The following is an 18,947-nucleotide window of genomic DNA, read 5'->3' on the forward strand; positions in this document are numbered from 1 at the left end:
CTTTAAGGCAAGCCTACACGCGTAGATGCGGCCGCGATGTGGCTTATCAATCGAGCTGCTGATGCGGCTCGATTGATAAGATCCGACAGGACGGATCTTGCTTCCGCCGATTCCCTGCTCACTCCCCGCGAGGGGACAATGGCAGGGAATCGAGCAAGAGATAAGCGGCGCCGGCGGGGAATCGAATCCGGCGCGAGCGGGGACGTGGCGGGCACGCGGAAGAGGCGATCAGGCGGCTAATCGAGCTGCCGGATCGCCGCCGCATCTACGCGTGCAGATGCGGCTTTATACTGGGCATACACAGTGAGTTTTTCCTTATCAATCGTGCCGCTGATGGCGGGGGTTGGAATCCAGGTAAGGATGGGGGTTCTATCCAGGATCTGGCACATTGCAGATGGCCTGGCGCCGCAGAGGCAGAGGAAAAACTGAATGTAATATATGTTGTTTTGCTTGTTTTAGAGATATCGTACCTAGGATAGTTATGGAAGGTATATCATTTGATTTGTGGTGTCTCGCTGAACATTTTGATACCAATATTAAGGAGCGGTGGTAAGCCAATATCAAGTTATTAAACTACTCAGGAACTGGACATCCTACGGTAGCCATGTTTCATATAATTTCGATGTCCATTTTTTAAAATTATGAAAATGTGATTATTATTTGTGAGAAGTGTGAGCTGAAATATGGAAATGTCATATTTTGTTGGGCATAAGCTTCCCGCCCAAAGAGATAACACCCAGTCCAGCCCAGGGGCTGACCCCGAGATCCCGCCCGAAAAGCTAGATCATTGAAAAGGACCAAACTGGAACTCGACCCCAGTTCTTCAATTTATTATCTGACCGGAACCAGCTGGAGGACCTTGACGCTGGGTTCCCCGTTTCCTTCAATCTGGAACAAAGGACTTTAACATGCTTCCACAAAGGGACATACAGTGGGATGCGAAAGTTTGGGCATCCTTGTTAATTGTCATGATTTTCCTGTATAAATTATTGGTTGTTACTATAAAAAGTGTCAGTTAAATGTATCATATAGGAGATGCACACCGTGATATTTGAGAAGTGAAATGAAATTTATTGGATTTACAGAAAGTGTGCAATAATTGTTTAATTTGGCAGGTGTATAAATTTCGACACCGTTGTCATTTTATTGATTCCAAAACCTTTACCACTAATTATTGGAACTCAAATTGGCTTGGTAAGCTCAGTGACCCCTAACCTACATACACAGGTGAATCCAATTATGAGAGAGCATTTAAGGGGGTCAATGATAAGTTTGCTTCCTCTTAATTTTCTCTGAAGATTAGCAACATGGGGGTCTCAAAACAACTCTCAAATGACCTGAAGACAAAAATTGTTAGCCATCATGGTTTAGGGGAAGGATACAGAAACCTGTCTCAGATTTCAGCTGTCCATTTCCACAGTTAGGAACATATTGAGGAAATGGAAGACCACAGACTCAAGTTAAGGCTCGAAGTGGCAGACCAAGAAAAATCTCGGAGTCAACCCACAGACCAGCACAAAAGACCTACAACATCATCTTGCTGCAGATGGAGCCACTGTGCATCGTTCAACCATTCGGAGCACTTTACACAAAGAGATGCTGTATGCAAAAATTATGCAGAGGAAAACTAAAGCACATCTGGACAAGCCAGCTTCATTTTGGAATAAGTTGCTGTGGACCGATAAAACTAAAATGGAGTTATTTGGGCATAACAAGGGGTGTTATGCATGGAGGAAAAAAATATAGCATTACAAGAAAAACACCTGCTACCTAAAGTAAAATATGGTGGTGGTTCCATGATGTTGTGGGGCTGTGTGGCCAGTGCAGGGACTGGGAATCTTGCAAAAGTTGAAGGACGCATAGATTCCACTCAGTATCATCAGATTCTGGGGACCAATGTCCAGGAATCAGTGACAAAGCTAAAGCTGCGCCGGGGCTGGATGTTTCAACAAGACAACGACCCTAAACACTGCTCAAAATCCACTAAGGCATTCATGCAGAGGAATAAGTACAACGTTCCGGAATGGCTCTCTCAGTCCCTAGACCTGAATATAATTGAAAATCTGTGGTGCGAGTTAAACAGAGCTGTCCATGCTCAGAAGCCATGAAGCCTGAATGAATTAGAGATGTTATGTAAAGAGAAATGGTCCAAAATATCCTTCAACCAGAATTCAGACTCTCATTGGAACCTACAGGAAGCGTTTAGAAGCTGTAATTTCTGCAAAAGGAGGATCTACTAAATATTGATTTCATTTCTTTTTTGTGGTGCCCAAATTTATGCACCTGCCAAATTTTGTTTAAACAATTCTTGAACACTTTCTGTAAATCATATAAACTTCATTTCACTTCTCAAATATCACTGTGTGCGTCTCCTATATGATATATTTAACTGACATTTTTTTATCGGAACCACCAACAATTTATACAGGAAAATCATGACAATTAACTAGGTTGCCCAAACTTTCGCATCCCACTATATTTCTGCTGACTTAAGTATCTATTTTCTTACCCATTTTATTTTACACTGGAATATCATTGTCTAATTTTTACTTTTAATGATTTTCTGCCTAATGCATTTGAATAGCTTCAAAATTTGTGCTACGTGCATATCAAATTTGCTGACTTTGCCGATTACAATACATCACTTGATTGCAAACTACCATTGGTGTACTGGTCCATTTTTGGGATTTAGTTTATGACCTTACCATAAACCCGTTTTGTGGAGCTGCGACCAGGGTAATACTGAAAGGCCGAGTGGAGACTGTCATTCTCCACATGCTTATATGGTGGTTGCTGGAATAGCAACCCAGACTTGTGAATACCACATATATCGTCTAATATAATTTTCCATAATTTCCTGACATACTACACCAGATTAAGTCCCAGGTGTCCTTGTGTTTTTTTCTTCCATATAAGATTCTTCCCTCACCTGCATCTCCTTAACCAGCAACCCCACCTTCCTCTGCACACTCACTCAGCACCCTCACCTGCTTCTCCTCACATGCCTCGCACTCTCATCCTTACCTCACCTCTCCCCACCAAGCACCTTCAGTTAGCCTTATACACCTCCCTCCACCCACCCTTCCCCAGCATCACATTATCTCACTCAGCACCCGAGACTGCGCAAAATGGCGCAAGGAAATATGGGCACATGTGAGTTATGGCTATAACTGTGTACAGACAGTAATTTGGACATCCTCAAAAGAGAGCATAAATGACATCTTTCACCTGAGTAAACGGCGGCTTGTAGGGGGATAGTAATTAACGCAGCCGGGAAATTTTCAGGAGCTTCACCCAGCACCATTGTTGCATATATGCCCCAGCATTCCCTCCGCAACACATTATTCCCATTCAGCACCTCCCACCAGCATCACATTACCCCTACCCAACACCCCACAACCATAAGTTAGATCACGGCTCAATGATATAGCAATGGAGTTGTGTGTTTGTCAAAAGTTAAGCCTAATACACAGTAATTGTGTGCTTCACTGTCCCACCAATTCACTTTATTCATATTCCTAGTGTTTTTTTTTACTATACATATTTGATGTGCCACAGAGATCTGAATGCTTAGTGTGATGTGTCACAGCTGCAAAAAGGTTGAGAACCAATGTGCTATGGCATCTAGTGGTAATAATGGGGTTATGTATGCACATATGTTCTCATGAATGGTATACCGTATTTTCCGCCGTATAAGACACACTTTTTCTCAGGGCTGTGGAGTCGGTAAAAGAAAAATCTTCCGACTCCAACTCACTCATCAGTTATGAAATCACCGACTCCAACTCCGGGTACCCAAAATTACTCCGACTCCTCGACTCCAACTCTGACTCCACAGCCCTGCTTTTTCTCCCCCCAAAAATTGGAAGAAAAGGTCCCTGCATCTTAAACGGCAAAGGCAGGGAATCCGCAACTTGTGAACGCCCGCTGATGCAAGCCGCCGACCATCCACCACGTCAGGGCTTCCCTGTCTGTGTGCCCGCCATGTCCCTGCTGCTCTCCCCCATGTCCCCGCTTGATGTTTAAATGCATACATTGTAGCGCTGCTGTGTCTACGCTATCTCTATAGGCAGTAGCAGTGTTAGGGAGACTTGCCTAAGGTCTCCTACTGAATAGGTGCTGGCTTACTGAACAGGCAGAGCAGAGAGTCGAGCCCTGGTCTCCTGCGTCAGAGGCAGAGACCTTAACCATTACACCATCCAGCCACATGGCGGACAGGGACAGGGCAGAGATTTATACATGTACATAGGGGCACATCAAGAAACGGACACATGGGAGATAGCGGGGGACAGAAGGTGGACATCTGGGAGGACAGAAGGGGGGACATCGGAGGATACCAACTGGCGGAGAACATCTACAAAACGCTCTTGGAACATGCACCAGGTTTAGTATATATTCTTTTTTTCCCTGGTTTTTAAACCTATGTGCGTCATATTCCGGAGCTTCTTATACGGCGAAAAATACGGTATTTATATGAAAGCTATCTTTCCTTTTGGCCTGTGAACCAGAGTTCCCTCTGTGCTCTCATGTATTTATGTGCAACGACCGCACTATCAATAGAATGTTTAGAAATGTATAGCACTATGGTGCCTATTTGTTTTTAACAGCTATCAGAATGAACCCACATCAGTATTTATGTCCTTGCAGTGCAATAGTTTGCACAATAAGCAAACTAAAAAATGTCTGATGTGTGTGTTATCCAAATCTGAATAACCTCTTAGAGCTTCAATCACGATGATTTATCAATGTGTCTACACATTTATTTGAATGTGAACAATGAGTAATTTATAACTAATGAACCATTTTCACCGTATGGTCTCCATTTGAAACACTTTTTAAAGGAATATTTTTCCTTTTGATCTTTATCCCCAACCTAATTCATAAATTAATCGTTTTTCTCATGGTTGCTTCAAAATCAATTTGTGGTACATTGCTTGGAAGAATCTGAATTTTTGTTCAATCGAAAATAATGATCAGAATTCTTGAATCGAATAAAAAAAAAAAAAAAGTTGTATGGTGTGGCTTCCCTGCAATATCATATGCTTTGTTAATACACAGCGTTAATCAGTTACTACGTGTACTTTTAGACGCTTTCAACTCTTTTTGGGCACCCTGAAACTGGATATACAAATTATCTTCCTTCCTCAATGCAGAAGTTTTGTCTAAACTTAAAAATATTGTCCTCACATCCAGTGAGCTGAATTTTTCCACTTTTTTGTGTGAGGAATTTTGGACAAAATGAAGAAATGAAGATTTCCTGCTCTTTGTGGAAATCAGACATCACTTTTAGCGAAAAAGAAGGCAGTAACTGAAATTTAATTCTATCCTCTAGGATAGACATATACCGTGGTTTAATATTAAAGGGAACCTAAACTGAGAAGGATATGGATTTTTCCTCTTGAAATAATATTAGTTGCCTGACTCTCCTGCTGATCCTGTGTCGCTAATACTTTCAGCCACAGTCCCTGAACAAGCATGTAGATCAGGTGCTCTGACTGAAGTCAGACTGGATTAGCTGCATGCTTGTTTCAGGTCTGTGATTCAGCCACTACTGCAGTCAAAGAGATCAGCAGGACTGCCAGTCAACTGGTACAGTGGCTTGCAAAAGTATTCGGCCCCCTTAAAGTTTTCCACATTTTGTCACATTACTGTCACAAATTTGAATCAATTTTATTGGAATTCCACGTGAAAGACCAATACAAAGTGGTGTACATGTAAGTGGAACGAAAATCATATATGATTCCAAACATTTTTTACAAATAAATAACTGCAGAATGGGGAGTGCGTTATTATTCAGCCCTTGAGTCCTTTGTAGAACCACCTTTTGCTGCAATTACAGCTGCCAGTCTTTTAGGCTAATTTCACACCAGGACGTTGCGTTAGAGGGGGCGTTAAGGTCGCATAACGTCCCCCTAACGGAACGCCTGGTGGTGCTAGATCTGGACGTCAGAGTGAGCCGCGTTGTGCAGCTCACTCTGGCGTCAGTGATGCCGTGATGCGCACTCTTGTGCGCATGCGGCATCACGTGGTCCCGCCGGCCAATCGCCGCACAGAGCGGCTGCTCCAGGAAGTAAACACTGCACGTCATAACGTGCAGTGCATATTAATTAGCCATGTGCCTGGCCGCTCTCCGCTGCTCCCCAACATTAGTGAGCATGTGCAAGCAGTCCAAAGTACTGCATGCAGTACGTTGCCTTGTGACGCAGCGTTACAATGTAACGCAACGTCCGCACTGTGAACAGCCCCATTGATTTTTCATTACTGTGCGGTGGGCTGCGTTACAGGCTGCTCTAACGTGCGCCTGTAACGTCCCACTGTGAAACCAGCCTTAGGGTATGTCTTTACCAGCTTTGCACATCTAGAGACTGAAATCCTTGCCCATTCTTCATTGCAAAACAGCTCCAGCTCAGTCAGATTAGATGGAAAGCGTTTGTGAACAGCAGTTTTCCGAACTCGCCACAGATTCTCGGTTGGATTTAGATCTGGACTTTGACTGGGCCATTCTAACACATGGATATGTTTTGTTTTAAACAATACCATTGTTGCCCTGGCTTTATGTTTAGGGTCATTGTCCTGCTGGAAGGTGAGCTTCCTCCCCGGTCTAAAGTCTTTTGCAGACTCCAAGAGGTTTTCTTCCAAGATTGCCCTGTATTTGGCTCCATCCATCTTCCCATCAACTCTGACCAGCTTCCCTGTTCTTGCTGAAGAGAAGCACCCCCAGAGCATGATGCTGCCACCACCATATTTGACAGTGGGGATGGTGTGTTCAGAGTGATGTGCAGTGTTAGTTTTCCGCCACACATAGCGTTTTGCATTTTGGCCAAAATGTTCCATTTTGGTCTCATCTGACCAGAGCACCTTCTTCTACATGTTTGCTGTGTCCCCCACTTGGCTTGTGGCAAACTGCAAACGGGACTTCTTATGCTTTTCTGTTAACAATGGCTTTCTTCTTGCCACTCTTCCATAAAGGCCAACTTTGTGCAGTGCACGACTGAGGGCCCATTTCCACTATCGCGAATTCGCATGCGTTTTTCGCATGCAAATTCGCATAGCAATACAAGTGAATGGAACTGTTTCCACTTGTCAGGATTTCATTGAGTTTTTCTGTGCAGAAAAAATTCGCATGGCAGAGCCATCAGAATTCGCATATCGCATACCGCTATGCGAATCGCATACAATGTATTTAATAGGAAATTCGCATAAGGTTTGGGTATGCGAATTATCATGCGAATTCGCATAGAAACAATGGAAAAGCACACCAACACTGCCATGGTTAAATTCGCATACATCGTCATCCATGCGAATTTTCATGCGAATTCGCATGAAAATTCGCAAAGACCCGCATGCGAATTTTTACCGCAGCGATTCGCACCGCACAAGTGGGAATGCAGCCTAATAGTTGTCCTATGGACAGATTACAACACCTGAGCTGTAGATCTCTGCAGCTTGCCGAGAGTCACCATGGGCCTCTTGACTGCATTTCTGATCAGCTCTCTCCTTGTTTGGCCTGTGAGTTTAGGTGGACGGCCTTGTCTTGGTAGGTTTACAGTTGTGCCATTTCTGAATGATCTCGAACAGTGCTCCGTGGGAAGTTCAAGGCTTTGGAAATTTTTTGTAGCCTAAGCCTGCTTTAAATTTCTCAATAACTTTATCCCTGACCTGCCTGGCGTGTTCTTTGAACCTCATGGTGTTGTTTCTCACAATATTCTCTTAGACAACCTCTGAGGCCGTCACAGAGCAGCTGTATTTGTACTGACATTAGATTACACACAGGTGCACTCTATTTAGTCATTAGCACTCATCAGGCAATGTCTATGGGCAACTGACTGCACTGAGACCAAAAAGGGCTGTATAATTATGCACACCCCACTTTGCAGTTATTTGTAAAAAAAAAAGGTTTGTAATCATGTACAATTTTCGCTCCGCTTTTCACGTGCACACCACTTTGTATTGGTCTTTCACGTGGAATTCCAATAAAATTGATTCATATTTGTGGCAGTAATGTGACAAAATGTGGAAAACTTCAAGGGGAACTGTATTGTTTAAAAGAAAACATCCATATCCCTCTCAGTTTAGGTTCCCTTTAAGGGCCTGTATTTCTTCGATAAGTCTGACCATAAGAGCCCCCAAATCGCCCAGGGGGCAATCCGCCGGCATTTCCTGGAAGGGGCAGAGCTTTCAGCTTCAGCTCTGCCCCTCCTGACATCAATCGACGCACGGATCGCCGCCTCTCCCCGCCCCTCTCTGTGAAGGAAGAGTGAGAGGGGCGGGCAGCGGCGGCGGCGCGCCGTGATTGTGAAATTCCTTATGCGGCCCAGCCTCATCCTGACTTTGCCTCCTGCGGCCCCCCAGGTAAATTGAGTTTGAGACCCCTGCTCTAAGCGTATGTTACGCTTAGAGTGACGTCATGTAAACAAACTCATGGCCGCCATCTTGTGGCCAAAAAGTTAAACTACAACTAAAAGTAAAAAAAAATAAAACAACACACATTTACACTCTAAGACTACTGTTTACCCACCCTCCCAAAAAATACCCAAATAAAATGTTTAATATAAAAAAAACCCAAAACATTACAATAATAAAAAAAGAAAAAAAAAAAACATGTAAATATTAAAAAAAGAAAAAAAAAACATGTAAATATTTACCAAAGGGTCTAAACTTTTTAAATATCAACGTAAAGATGAAATATTTCTATATATTTTTTATTTTAAACTTGTAAATAGTGATAAATGCAAAATGGAAAAAAAATGTACCTTTATTTCCAAATAAAATATTGTCGCCATACATTATGATAGGGACATAATTTTAACGGTGTAATAACCGGGACATATGGGCAAATACAATACGTGAGTTTAAAATTATGGAGGCATGTATTATTTTAAAACTATAATGGCCGAAAACAGAGAAATTATGATTTTTTTCAGTTTTTTCTTATTCTTCCTGTTAAAATGCATTTACAGTAACGTGGTTCTTAGCAAAATGTACCACCCAAAGAAAGCCTAATTGGTGGCGGAAAAAACAAGATATAGATCAGTTCATTGTGATAAGTAGTGATAAAGTTATAGGCTAATGAATGGGAGGTGAAAATTGCTCGGATGCATAAAGTGAAAACGACTGAAGGCTGAAGTGGTTAAGGAGCTTCTGGGTGTCTCATCTTCCTGACCAGATGCAGTAACAAGCTTGGAAGAGGCACACCTTGCCGTTTAAGATTGGGTGCATAGCCTAGATGCAAAGCCACATCGGTACAACATGAAAAGTCCAAGGTCGGTTAGCACACCTGTATTGGTAATCAAGGATGTTTATTCCTTATTGCATGTGTCAACACCAAATAATAATCATGTGCTGTTGAACATGCAATAAGTAATAAACATCCTTGATTACCAATACAGGTGTGCTAGCCGACCTTGGACTTTTCATCTTCCTGACCAGAGGACCCCCCCCGCCGGTCTGCTTCCTCCAAAGAGGAAACCCTTGGAGCCTTGGTTATTTCACTAGCCTGAATAGGCTGGGATACCGCAGAGGTAGATGGTAGAGCAGAAGGATCTCTGGAAGCTATTAAAAAAAAAAAAAAAAATTCAGCAAGGTGAACCTGAAATTTGGAAAGCATGTCATTAAACATGTTTCCACTTTCATTCTTTACAACAGATAAAATACAGGTTGCACAAAGGTTTGTGGTACGTTGCAGCAGGTAAGACAAATCCCACAATTTTTGGATTCAGAGCCGTCATTAAATTTAGCAGGCCTTGGGTTCTAAAATAAAACATTAATTCCCCCCATTACTAGGCTGCACCACCTAAGCAATACACTTTCTGCCACTATACCAGTACAAAATGACCTTACCTGGTCTGTACTGGTCTGAGCTGAAGGGTCCCAGCCCTGAGAGGAGGACTGCTACATGATGGATGTAGTGGAGCGGCGGATCCAATTGCAGCGGACAGTCACAGCTGCAAACACGCTGCTCTGCCTCTGTCGGTTTTAAAATCAGACCTTGCTCAGCGCAGCACCCCTCGTGAGGCCTTGGTCCATCTCCAACCAGCGGAAGTTCCGGGTTCATCCTTCTGCTGCAAGCCTCAGTGGAACGCACGCCGCCCGCTTGAGTGCTTCCTATATGCGTTCCAAGCGTCAGGCAGAAAAGCACCCGCCGAACAGCGGTGCCTGACGGTATACCTCCCCTGGAGACCTGCCTCCTGCCAGCGCTACCCGGCAGCTTAGGATCCCTGACAGTTCTCCCCAGGCCAGTGATCAGGTCTCACCCTCTGGCCCTCCCGGCAGGACCAGGATTACTACCGTCCAAAGGACAGGAAGAACACTGGAGGTAGGAAGTAGGAGGTGGTTTTTAAATTGTTCTCTTCTTCCTGTCCCAGGGATGGGCAGGGTAATCTCCAGGTGGACCTGTTGTGGAGGCAAGTGGAAACTGTAGATTTATCTCAGCTGTGACAAAAAATTTTTTTAAGGTTATTATGCTGTTGCGTATCTTTTAGAGCAGAGAGAAAGTTCTGAGTTCAGGTCCACTTTAAATCAAAAAAAGGGAAGCTTTATCTGCTTGCTGGACAATCTTGTACACTTACGGTCATGTTCCTCTTGTGTGGATCGATTGATATGATTGACACAGGACTGCAGATCATTCCAGCTAAAAATTGCTGCCCCTCCCTGTGACCGCCTCTTCTTTTTGGCAAATTTATTGAGATACCTAAAACATACAAAAATGTAACGGATTATAATTCCAGATAGGAGATGCAAATTCTCCCTTCTTTTTGGAAGGTAATGTCAGTTAAATATATAATATAGGAGACACACAGTGATATTTGAGAAATTAAATGAATTTTATTTGAGAAAGTGTGCAATACTTGTTTAAACAAAATTAGGCAGGTGCATAAATTTGGGCACCACAAAAAAGAAATGAAATCAATATTTAGTAGATACTCCTTTTGCAGAAATTACAGCCCCTTAACGCTTCCTGTAGGTTCCAATGAGAGTCTGGATTCTGGTTGAAGGTATTTTGGACCATTCCTCTTTACAAAACATCTCTAGTTCATTCAGGTTTGATGGCTTCTGAGCATGGACAGCTCTCTAACTCACATCACAGATTTTCAATTACATTCAGGTCTGGGACTGAGATGGCCATTCCAGAATGTTGTACTTGTTCCTCTGCATGAATGCCTTAGTGGATTTTGAGCAGTGTTTAGGGTCATTGTCTTGTTGAAAGACCCAGCCCAGCTTCAGCTTTGTCACGGATTCCTAGACATTGGTCTCCAGAATCTGCTGATACTGAGTTGAATCCACGTGTCCCTCAACTTTGACACGATTTCTAGTCCCTGCACTGGCCACACAGCCCCACAGCATAATGGAACCACCACCATATTTTACTGTAGGTAGCAGGTGTTTTTCTTGGAATGCTGTGTTTTTCCTACATGCCTTGTTATGCCCAAATAACTCAATTATAGTTTCATCAGTCCACAGCACCTTATTCCAAAATAAAGCTGGCTTGTCCAAATGTGCTTTAGCATACCTCAAGCGGCTTGGTTTGTTCTGTGGGCAGAGAAAAGGCTTCCTCTGCATCACTCTCACAGCATCTCCTTGTGTAAAATGCGCCGAATGGTTGAACGATGCACAGTGACTCCATCTGCAGCAAGATGACGTAGGTCTTTGGTGCTGGTCTGTGGGTTGACTGACTGTTCTCACCATTTGTCGCTTCTGTTTATCCAAGATTTTTCTTGGTCTGCCACTTCGAGCCTTAACCTCCTCAGCGGTATGGACGACTATACACGTCCATCACCGCCGGAGGTCGCCGCTCAGGCACTGCTGGGCCGATTTGAGCGAAATAAAAACTGGCACTTTGCCAGCCACGTGTGCTGCCTGATCGCCGCCGCTCTGCGGCGATCCGCCGCGAGCAGCGGCGAAAGAGGGTCCCCCCAGCCGCCCGAGCCCTGCGCAGCCGGAACAAAAGTTCCGGCCAGCGCTAAGGGCTGGATCAGAGGCGGCTGACGTCAGGACGTCGGCTGACGTCGATGAAGTCACTCCGCTCGTCGCTATGGCGACGATGTAAGCAAAACAAGGAAGGCTGCTCATTGCGGCCTTCCTTGTTTATTCTGGGCGCCGGAGGCGATCGGAAGAACGCCTCCGGAGCGCCCTCTAGTGGGCTTTCATGCAGCCAACTTTCAGTTGGCTGCATGAAAAAGTTTTTTTTTAATTAAAAAAAAACCCTCCCGCAGCCGCCCTGGCGATCTTAATAGACCGCCAGGGAGGTTAACTTGAACTGAGCCTGTGGTCTTCTATTTCCTCAATGTGTTCCTAACTGTAGAAACAGACTCAGAAATCTCTGAGACAGATTTTTGAATCCTTGCCCTAAACTATGGTGGTGAACAATTATGTCTTCAGGTCATTTGAGAGTTTTTTTGAGACCCCCATGTTGCTACTCTTCAGAGAAAATTAAAAGAGGAGGGATAGTTCCAATTGACCCCCTTAAATACTCTCTAATTGGATTTACCTGTGTATGTAGGGCAGGAGTCACAGAGCTTACCAAGCCAATATTAATTAGTTCTTAAGGTTTTGGAATCAATAAAATGACAAATTTATGCACCTGCATAATTTTATTCAAACAATTATTGTGCACTCTGTCAATCCAATAAACTTAATTTTGCTTCTCAAATATCACTGTGTGTCTCCTATATGAAATATTTAACTGACATTTTTTATCATAACAACCACTGATTTATACAGAAAAATCATGACGATTAACAAGGTTGGCCAAACTTTCGCATGTATACATACATACACATACATACATACATACTGTACATATAAAATCGTGTGTGTTGTGTGTGTGTATCCCGCGAAAACGACTTGACCGATTTGAACGAAACTTGGTATACAGATCCCTCACCACCTGGGATGATATGTTCTTGGGGTCTCGCACCCCCCCCCCCTGCTTACCTGGGCGGGCTACAAACAACAAATCAGATTTCACCCATTGATGTCAATGGAAAAGGTTGCTATTCACACAGTAATCAAGCCAGAGTCCCCACACTTGGCACAGTTGGTCACTTGGTGACCGAGGTTACAAATCCAGGAAAAGTGGGTGGAGCAAAAAACAGCCATTCATTTTTAATGGGAAATAATGTTAAATTCTTAGACTGTTAATCGCAGGGTTCTCAAACTTGGCACACTTGGTCACTGTGTGAATGAGATTAAGATTCAGGAAAGTGGGTGGAGTCTACAACAGCCAATCAAAATTCACCTATTGATTTTCAAGGGAAATATTTAAACTGCTGCCATTCGTACACTGTTAATGGCAGAGGCTTCAAACTTGCTACAGTCGGTCATTGGGTGATGGGTCCAAATTCACTAAAGGGGCAGGGCCACAAACAGCCAATAAGATTTATTTGCTGGATAAACTGCTTCCATTCACTCATTTTTGATGCCAGGATCCTGAAAGCTCACAAACTTGGTTGAGTGACTGTGTGTCAAAGTTACATAAAATAATTTTTTTTTATAAAAACAAAATATTTGTAAAAAAAAAAATAAACATCTGGGGGGCGATCAGACCCCACCAACAGAAAGCTCTGTTGGTGGGGAGAAAAGGGGGAGGGAATCACTTGTGTGTTGAGTTGGATGGCCCTACAGCGGGGCCTTAAAGCTGCAGTAGCCTATTTGTTAAAAAATGGCCTGGTCTTTAGGGAGGTTTAACACTTCAGTCCTCAAGTGGTTAATTTCAATGGGAATATAGAAATTGATACCAAGGACCCCAAAGCTCATAAGCTTGGTAATTGAGTGACTATGTGTCAAGGTCAGAAAAAGTGGGCGGTGCCAACTACATTTTTTTTCATGGGAAAATATAAACTGCAACTATTCTTACATTGTTAATGGCAGGGTTCCCAAACTTGACACAGTTGGCCACTGGGTGACTAGGATTAATATTTAGAAAGTGGGTGGAGCCTACAACAGCCAATCGAAATTCTCCAATTGATTTTCCAGGGGAATACTTACATGCTACCATTCTTAGACTGTTAATGGCAGTAGCCTCAAACATGCTACAGTCGGTCATTAAGTGAGGCTCAAATTCACTAAAGGGGCAGAGCCACAAACAAATTTCTTTGCTGGATAAACTGCTTCCATTCACACAATTTTGATGCCAGGAACCCAAAAGCTCACAAACTTAATCACTGGGAGACTGTGTCAAGGTTACAAAACTGGATGGATTCAAAACAGATTTCCTTGAGAAAATGTAAAATGCAGCCCTTCTTCACTAAACTTTGCAGTTGGTGACTGGGATGAAAATTCAGAAAAGTGGGTGGAGCCTAAAAAAGCTGATCAATATTCACCTGTTGATTTTCAAGGGGAATATTAAAATTGCTGCCATTCTTGCACTGTTAATGGCACAAGCCTCAAACATGGAACAGTTGGTCATTGGGGTTCAAATTCAGAAAAGGGGGTGGAGCCACAAAAATCCAATCAGATTTGTTTTATTGATGCCAGGGCTGTGGAGTCGTAGTCGAGGAGTCGGAGTTTCAGAAACTAAGGAGTCTGAGTCGCATGATTTTTGTACAAAATCCACAGCCCTGTTAAGTATTAGACTAAGGAGTCGCAGAGTTGTAGTCTGAGCAATTTTGGGGAGTTGGATTCTGAGTCGTAGTTTCAGAAACTGAGGAGTCGGAAGATTTTTGTACCGACTCCCCAGTCCTGATTGATGCAGAGGACCCGAAAGCTCACAAACAAAACAAATTTCACTGGGAAAATATAAACTGCAGGCCTTCTTACACTGTGGCAGTGTTAAAGAGACACTGAAGCAAACTAATTTTGCACATTTTACCTTATAATTCGCTTCAGTGCTCTCATGCCAAGTAAACCGCCGTGTCCCCGCCACTAAACGAGGGCTGCAGAGCCCCGAAATCCCTCTGCAAATATCCACGACCAACTTGGTCGTGGATTTTGCAGCGCTGAGGGGCAGAGCTTCCAGCTGTAGTGCTGCCTCTCCTGACGTCAATCGCTGCCTCTCCCCGCCCCTCTCTGTGAAGGAAGAGTGAGAGGGGCGGAGAGAGGCGGCGATGCGCCGCAATCGACATCAGAAGGGGCAGAGCTGAAGCTGAAAGCTCTGCCCCTTCCAGGAAATGCCGTCTGGATTGTTCCCCGGGGATTTGGGGGCTCTTTTACTTTCGACAGTTAATTGTCCACTGCGGCTGCGCAGCCCTGTCTGCACACATCCTCGTTCGCGCTCCCAGTACAGAGTTTCTTGTACTGCGCAGGATGCTCCGAGCCACTGGAGTGCGTACGAGGATACGTGCAGACAGGGCCGCGCAAGTGTAGTGGGCGTCGACTTACAAGTTGGACGTGAACAAAATGAGCCGTGGCGAAGGACCGAAGGATCGTTCCAGAATGGCGTGGGCTCAGGAAGGCTGCAGGGGGCTGGCAGAAGCCCCAGGTAAGTGAATTTTTCTTTTAAAAAAAAATCTCTTCAGACCCACTTTAAAGGTTAACTGAAGAGAGAGGTATATGGAGGCTGCCATGTTTATTTCCTTTTAAGCAATACCAGTTGCCTTGCAGCCCTGCTGATCCCCTACCTCTAACACTTTTAGCCATAGACCTTGAACAAACATGCAGCAGATCGGGTGTTTCTGACATTGTCACATCTGACAGATTAGCTGCATGCTTGTTTCTGGTGCTATTCAGACACTTCTGCCGCCAAACAGACCAGCAGGGCTGCAAGGCAACTGGTATTGTTTAAAGAGACACTGAAGCAAATTTTTTTTTTTTATGGTATAATGAATTGGTTGTGTAGTACAGATAATTACTAGAACATTAGTAGCAAAAAAAAAAATAATAATTTTTCTTTTCAGTTATACAGCTTTTTTTTATAACATTGCATCAATCTCTAATATTTGCAGTTTACACACTATTCAGCATTCTAAATGTTTTTACAGAACAGGCAGTGAACTTTTGACCTGTCCTGAACTGTTCTCGGCAAAAGAAAACAATACAGTTCAGATAACAACCTTCAGAAAACAGACCTCTCTGCGACTTTGAAAGTTGTGGAGCTCAATGGCAATTTGCATAGATAACAACTGGAGTTTCTTAACCCTTCCTGTACTGGAAACAGACTTTTGTCTCTGCTCCTAATGCTTTATTTCTTAGCTGTACTACACAACCAACTTTTTTTGCTTCAGTGTCTCTTTAAAAGGAAATAAACATGGCAGCCTCCATAGTCATACTTCATTTGCCCTTTAATAGGCTGCCACTGATTACAGATAGTAAAACATTCAACCTAAATGTTTAAATATAAAAGAAAACCCTGGGATTTTCTCACACTATGGGCTCATTCACACTGAGTTTCAGTGAGTTTTGATGCACTGCAGATAGTCTGCATTTACGTGGTAACATGAAAGTCTATATATCATTCACACTACAACAGTGAGTTGCCGTGCAACACATTTCAACTTGTCAGGAGTGATAAAAACCTCAGAAATATGTGGAAATGCACAACAACTCACAAACCAATTCATGAGTTTAACCATCTTAGCGGTATGGACGAGCTCAGCTCGTCCCATCACCGCCGATGGCTGCCGCTCAGGCCCTGCTGGGCCGATTTTGCTGAAATAAAGAGCAGCACACGCAGCCGGCACTTTGCCAGCCGCGTGTGCTGCCCGATCGCCGCCGCTCTGCGGCGATCCGCCGTGAGCAGCGGCGAAAGAGGGTCCCCCCAGCCGCCTGAGCCCTGCGCAGCCGGAACAAATAGTTCCGGCCAGCGCTAAGGGCTGGATCGGAGGCGTCTGACGTCAGGACGTCGGCTGACGTCCATGACGTCACTCCGCTCGTCGCCATGGCGACAGGAGAAGCCAAACACGGAAGGCTGCTCATTGCGGCCTTCCGTGTTACTTCTGGCTGCCGGAGGCGATCGGAAGAACGCCTCCGGAGCGCCATCTAGTGGGCTTTCATGCAGCTAACTTTCAGTTGGCTGCATGAAATAGTTTTTTTTTTATTTAAAAAAAACCCTCCCGCAGCCGCCCTGGCGATCTTAATAGAACGCCAGGGTGGTTAATGCATTTTAACTCACAAACTAGTGTGAATGAGCCCTTAACCACTTCACCCCCCCAGTGCTAAATTTCTCCGTACCTCTGCGCACCGCTTCACCCCCAGGGACGGAGAAAGGCGCACTTGTTTATTTACTTGCTGGGAGTGGGCGGGGAACTCTCGCGCACACTCCAGCCAGCCCGCACAGCAGGTGACTAATTGGATGTTAGGAACGAGCGTTCCTAAATCCAATTAGCCTCGCCGATTGCGAGTAGAATGGAGACGGCTTTAAACAAAAGCCGTCTTCATTCAAAACAATGTAACGTAAACAAAAGTGCAGTGCGCGATCGCGCGCCCCGCGCGCGCGCACACACACACCCCGGCTCTGTACAATGATTGGTTATGGAGACTCTCCAGTCCCCAATAACCAATCATAGTACATAAATACTACAATGGAGGCAGCGCTGAAAGGTAAAAATAGCGCTGGTGTTTCAGGGGTAAAACCCCTCAGTTGTGAAATGGTTAAAGTCATTTTTAAGAGTAGGAGGATACATTATCTCATCAGTTTATGTTCACCTCAGGTTCACTTTAAGTTTGGGCTGCTGATAACCTGCTTTTAAATTTTTGCTTTGCATCAAACAAACACAGAACATTTATATCGCGCTTTTCTCCTGGTGGACTCAAAGCGCCAGAGCTGCAGCCACTGGGACGCGCTCTATAGGCAGTAGCAGTGTTAGGGAGACTTGCCCAAGATCTCCTACTGAATAGGTGCTGGCTTACTGAACAGGCATCAGCAGATCAAAATGGACCAATCAAATGCAACTGCTGAATTTTCAGGCTATATACAATTACCACAAAATGTGCATCAAAACATAATTACTTAAATCTAATTGACTATCCCTAGAATCAATGAGCCCTTAGCCACACTGCTATTAAAAAGGGCCAATAGAGTGATTCTTGAAATTACATAAGTTCAGGGTGGTTCAAGGCTAGTGTGTTAGGTTAGTGAATGCTCCTCCCTATTTGTCTACATCTGAGATGGTAGATCTGGTCCATTCAAAACAATATGGCAGCCACAGCATCTGAACAACTCATTGTGGATGGTCTTATAACTAAGAGCAGTGTAAAGGTGGAAATCAGCAGTGATTTTTATGATGGCTGCACTCCTGTGCACTGTCCACAATGGAACCTGGAATTCATGTGTGGAATTAAGTAGGGAATACGGTATCCAGAACTTGTGAAACTTATGCCAAACCAGGCACAGGTCTGATTGGGGGCACTTACTTTTATACCAATGTGTGAGCCCCATCAGTCCTTATTATGACTGTATGTATAGAGACAAGGCCATGCCTGAATTTTGTGGCTGGCATGTGTGTAGGGGAGCATTCATCATGTTTATCTTAACTGTTTTTAGTAGAAGCACACTTCCTGATAAAGTGGATCATATACTTCATCTGGATCTGACCTGGTGTTCCATTTTTGCCATTTGTACTAATATGTTCAGTTTACATTTCTCACTCTAGAGCAGGGATGTCAAACTGGTCCTACGTGGGCCAAGGTCCTCACACATTTTTGACAAGCTCAAATTAATTGATGGGTCTGAATCAGGAAAGGTGTGGTCCATCAGGTAGAACACATTCCTCTATTTCTCAGTCCATCCTAAACACTGGCATGGATCTGGCCCTCCAGGCCTGGAGTTCGACACATGCTCTAGAGTCATTTTATAAACAGGACCAAAGTTCTGACCTCTGGATATTTTCTTCTTCCACATCCGCTAGTCCCAGAGCCGGGCTGACCAGATTAGTCCAGAAACCATTTAGATCACCGGCTTCTATGGCCCGGTTGATTAAAGCAACAGCAGAAAGCATTTCCACAGCCACAAACAGCTCCTCGTGAGTCAGAGAGCTCTGCAAGAGCAAACAATCCAAAGTTACTCATACAAG

At 44.0% G+C, this 18,947-nt stretch overlaps 1 protein-coding gene across 1 annotated transcript in view; it reads right to left on the bottom strand.

The window, feature by feature from the left end:
* IQGAP3 (IQ motif containing GTPase activating protein 3) overlaps positions 1 to 18,947 on the bottom strand; it is a 186,238-nt gene that overhangs the window by 101,379 nt on the left and 65,912 nt on the right. The window contains 2 exon segments of the mRNA XM_068253575.1: positions 10,569 to 10,690; positions 18,751 to 18,911. Coding sequence (XP_068109676.1) covers positions 10,569 to 10,690; positions 18,751 to 18,911 — 283 coding nt within the window.

The sequence above is a fragment of the Hyperolius riggenbachi genome, chromosome 9, assembly GCF_040937935.1.
Source record: "Hyperolius riggenbachi isolate aHypRig1 chromosome 9, aHypRig1.pri, whole genome shotgun sequence".
Lineage (NCBI taxonomy): Eukaryota > Metazoa > Chordata > Amphibia > Anura > Hyperoliidae > Hyperolius > Hyperolius riggenbachi.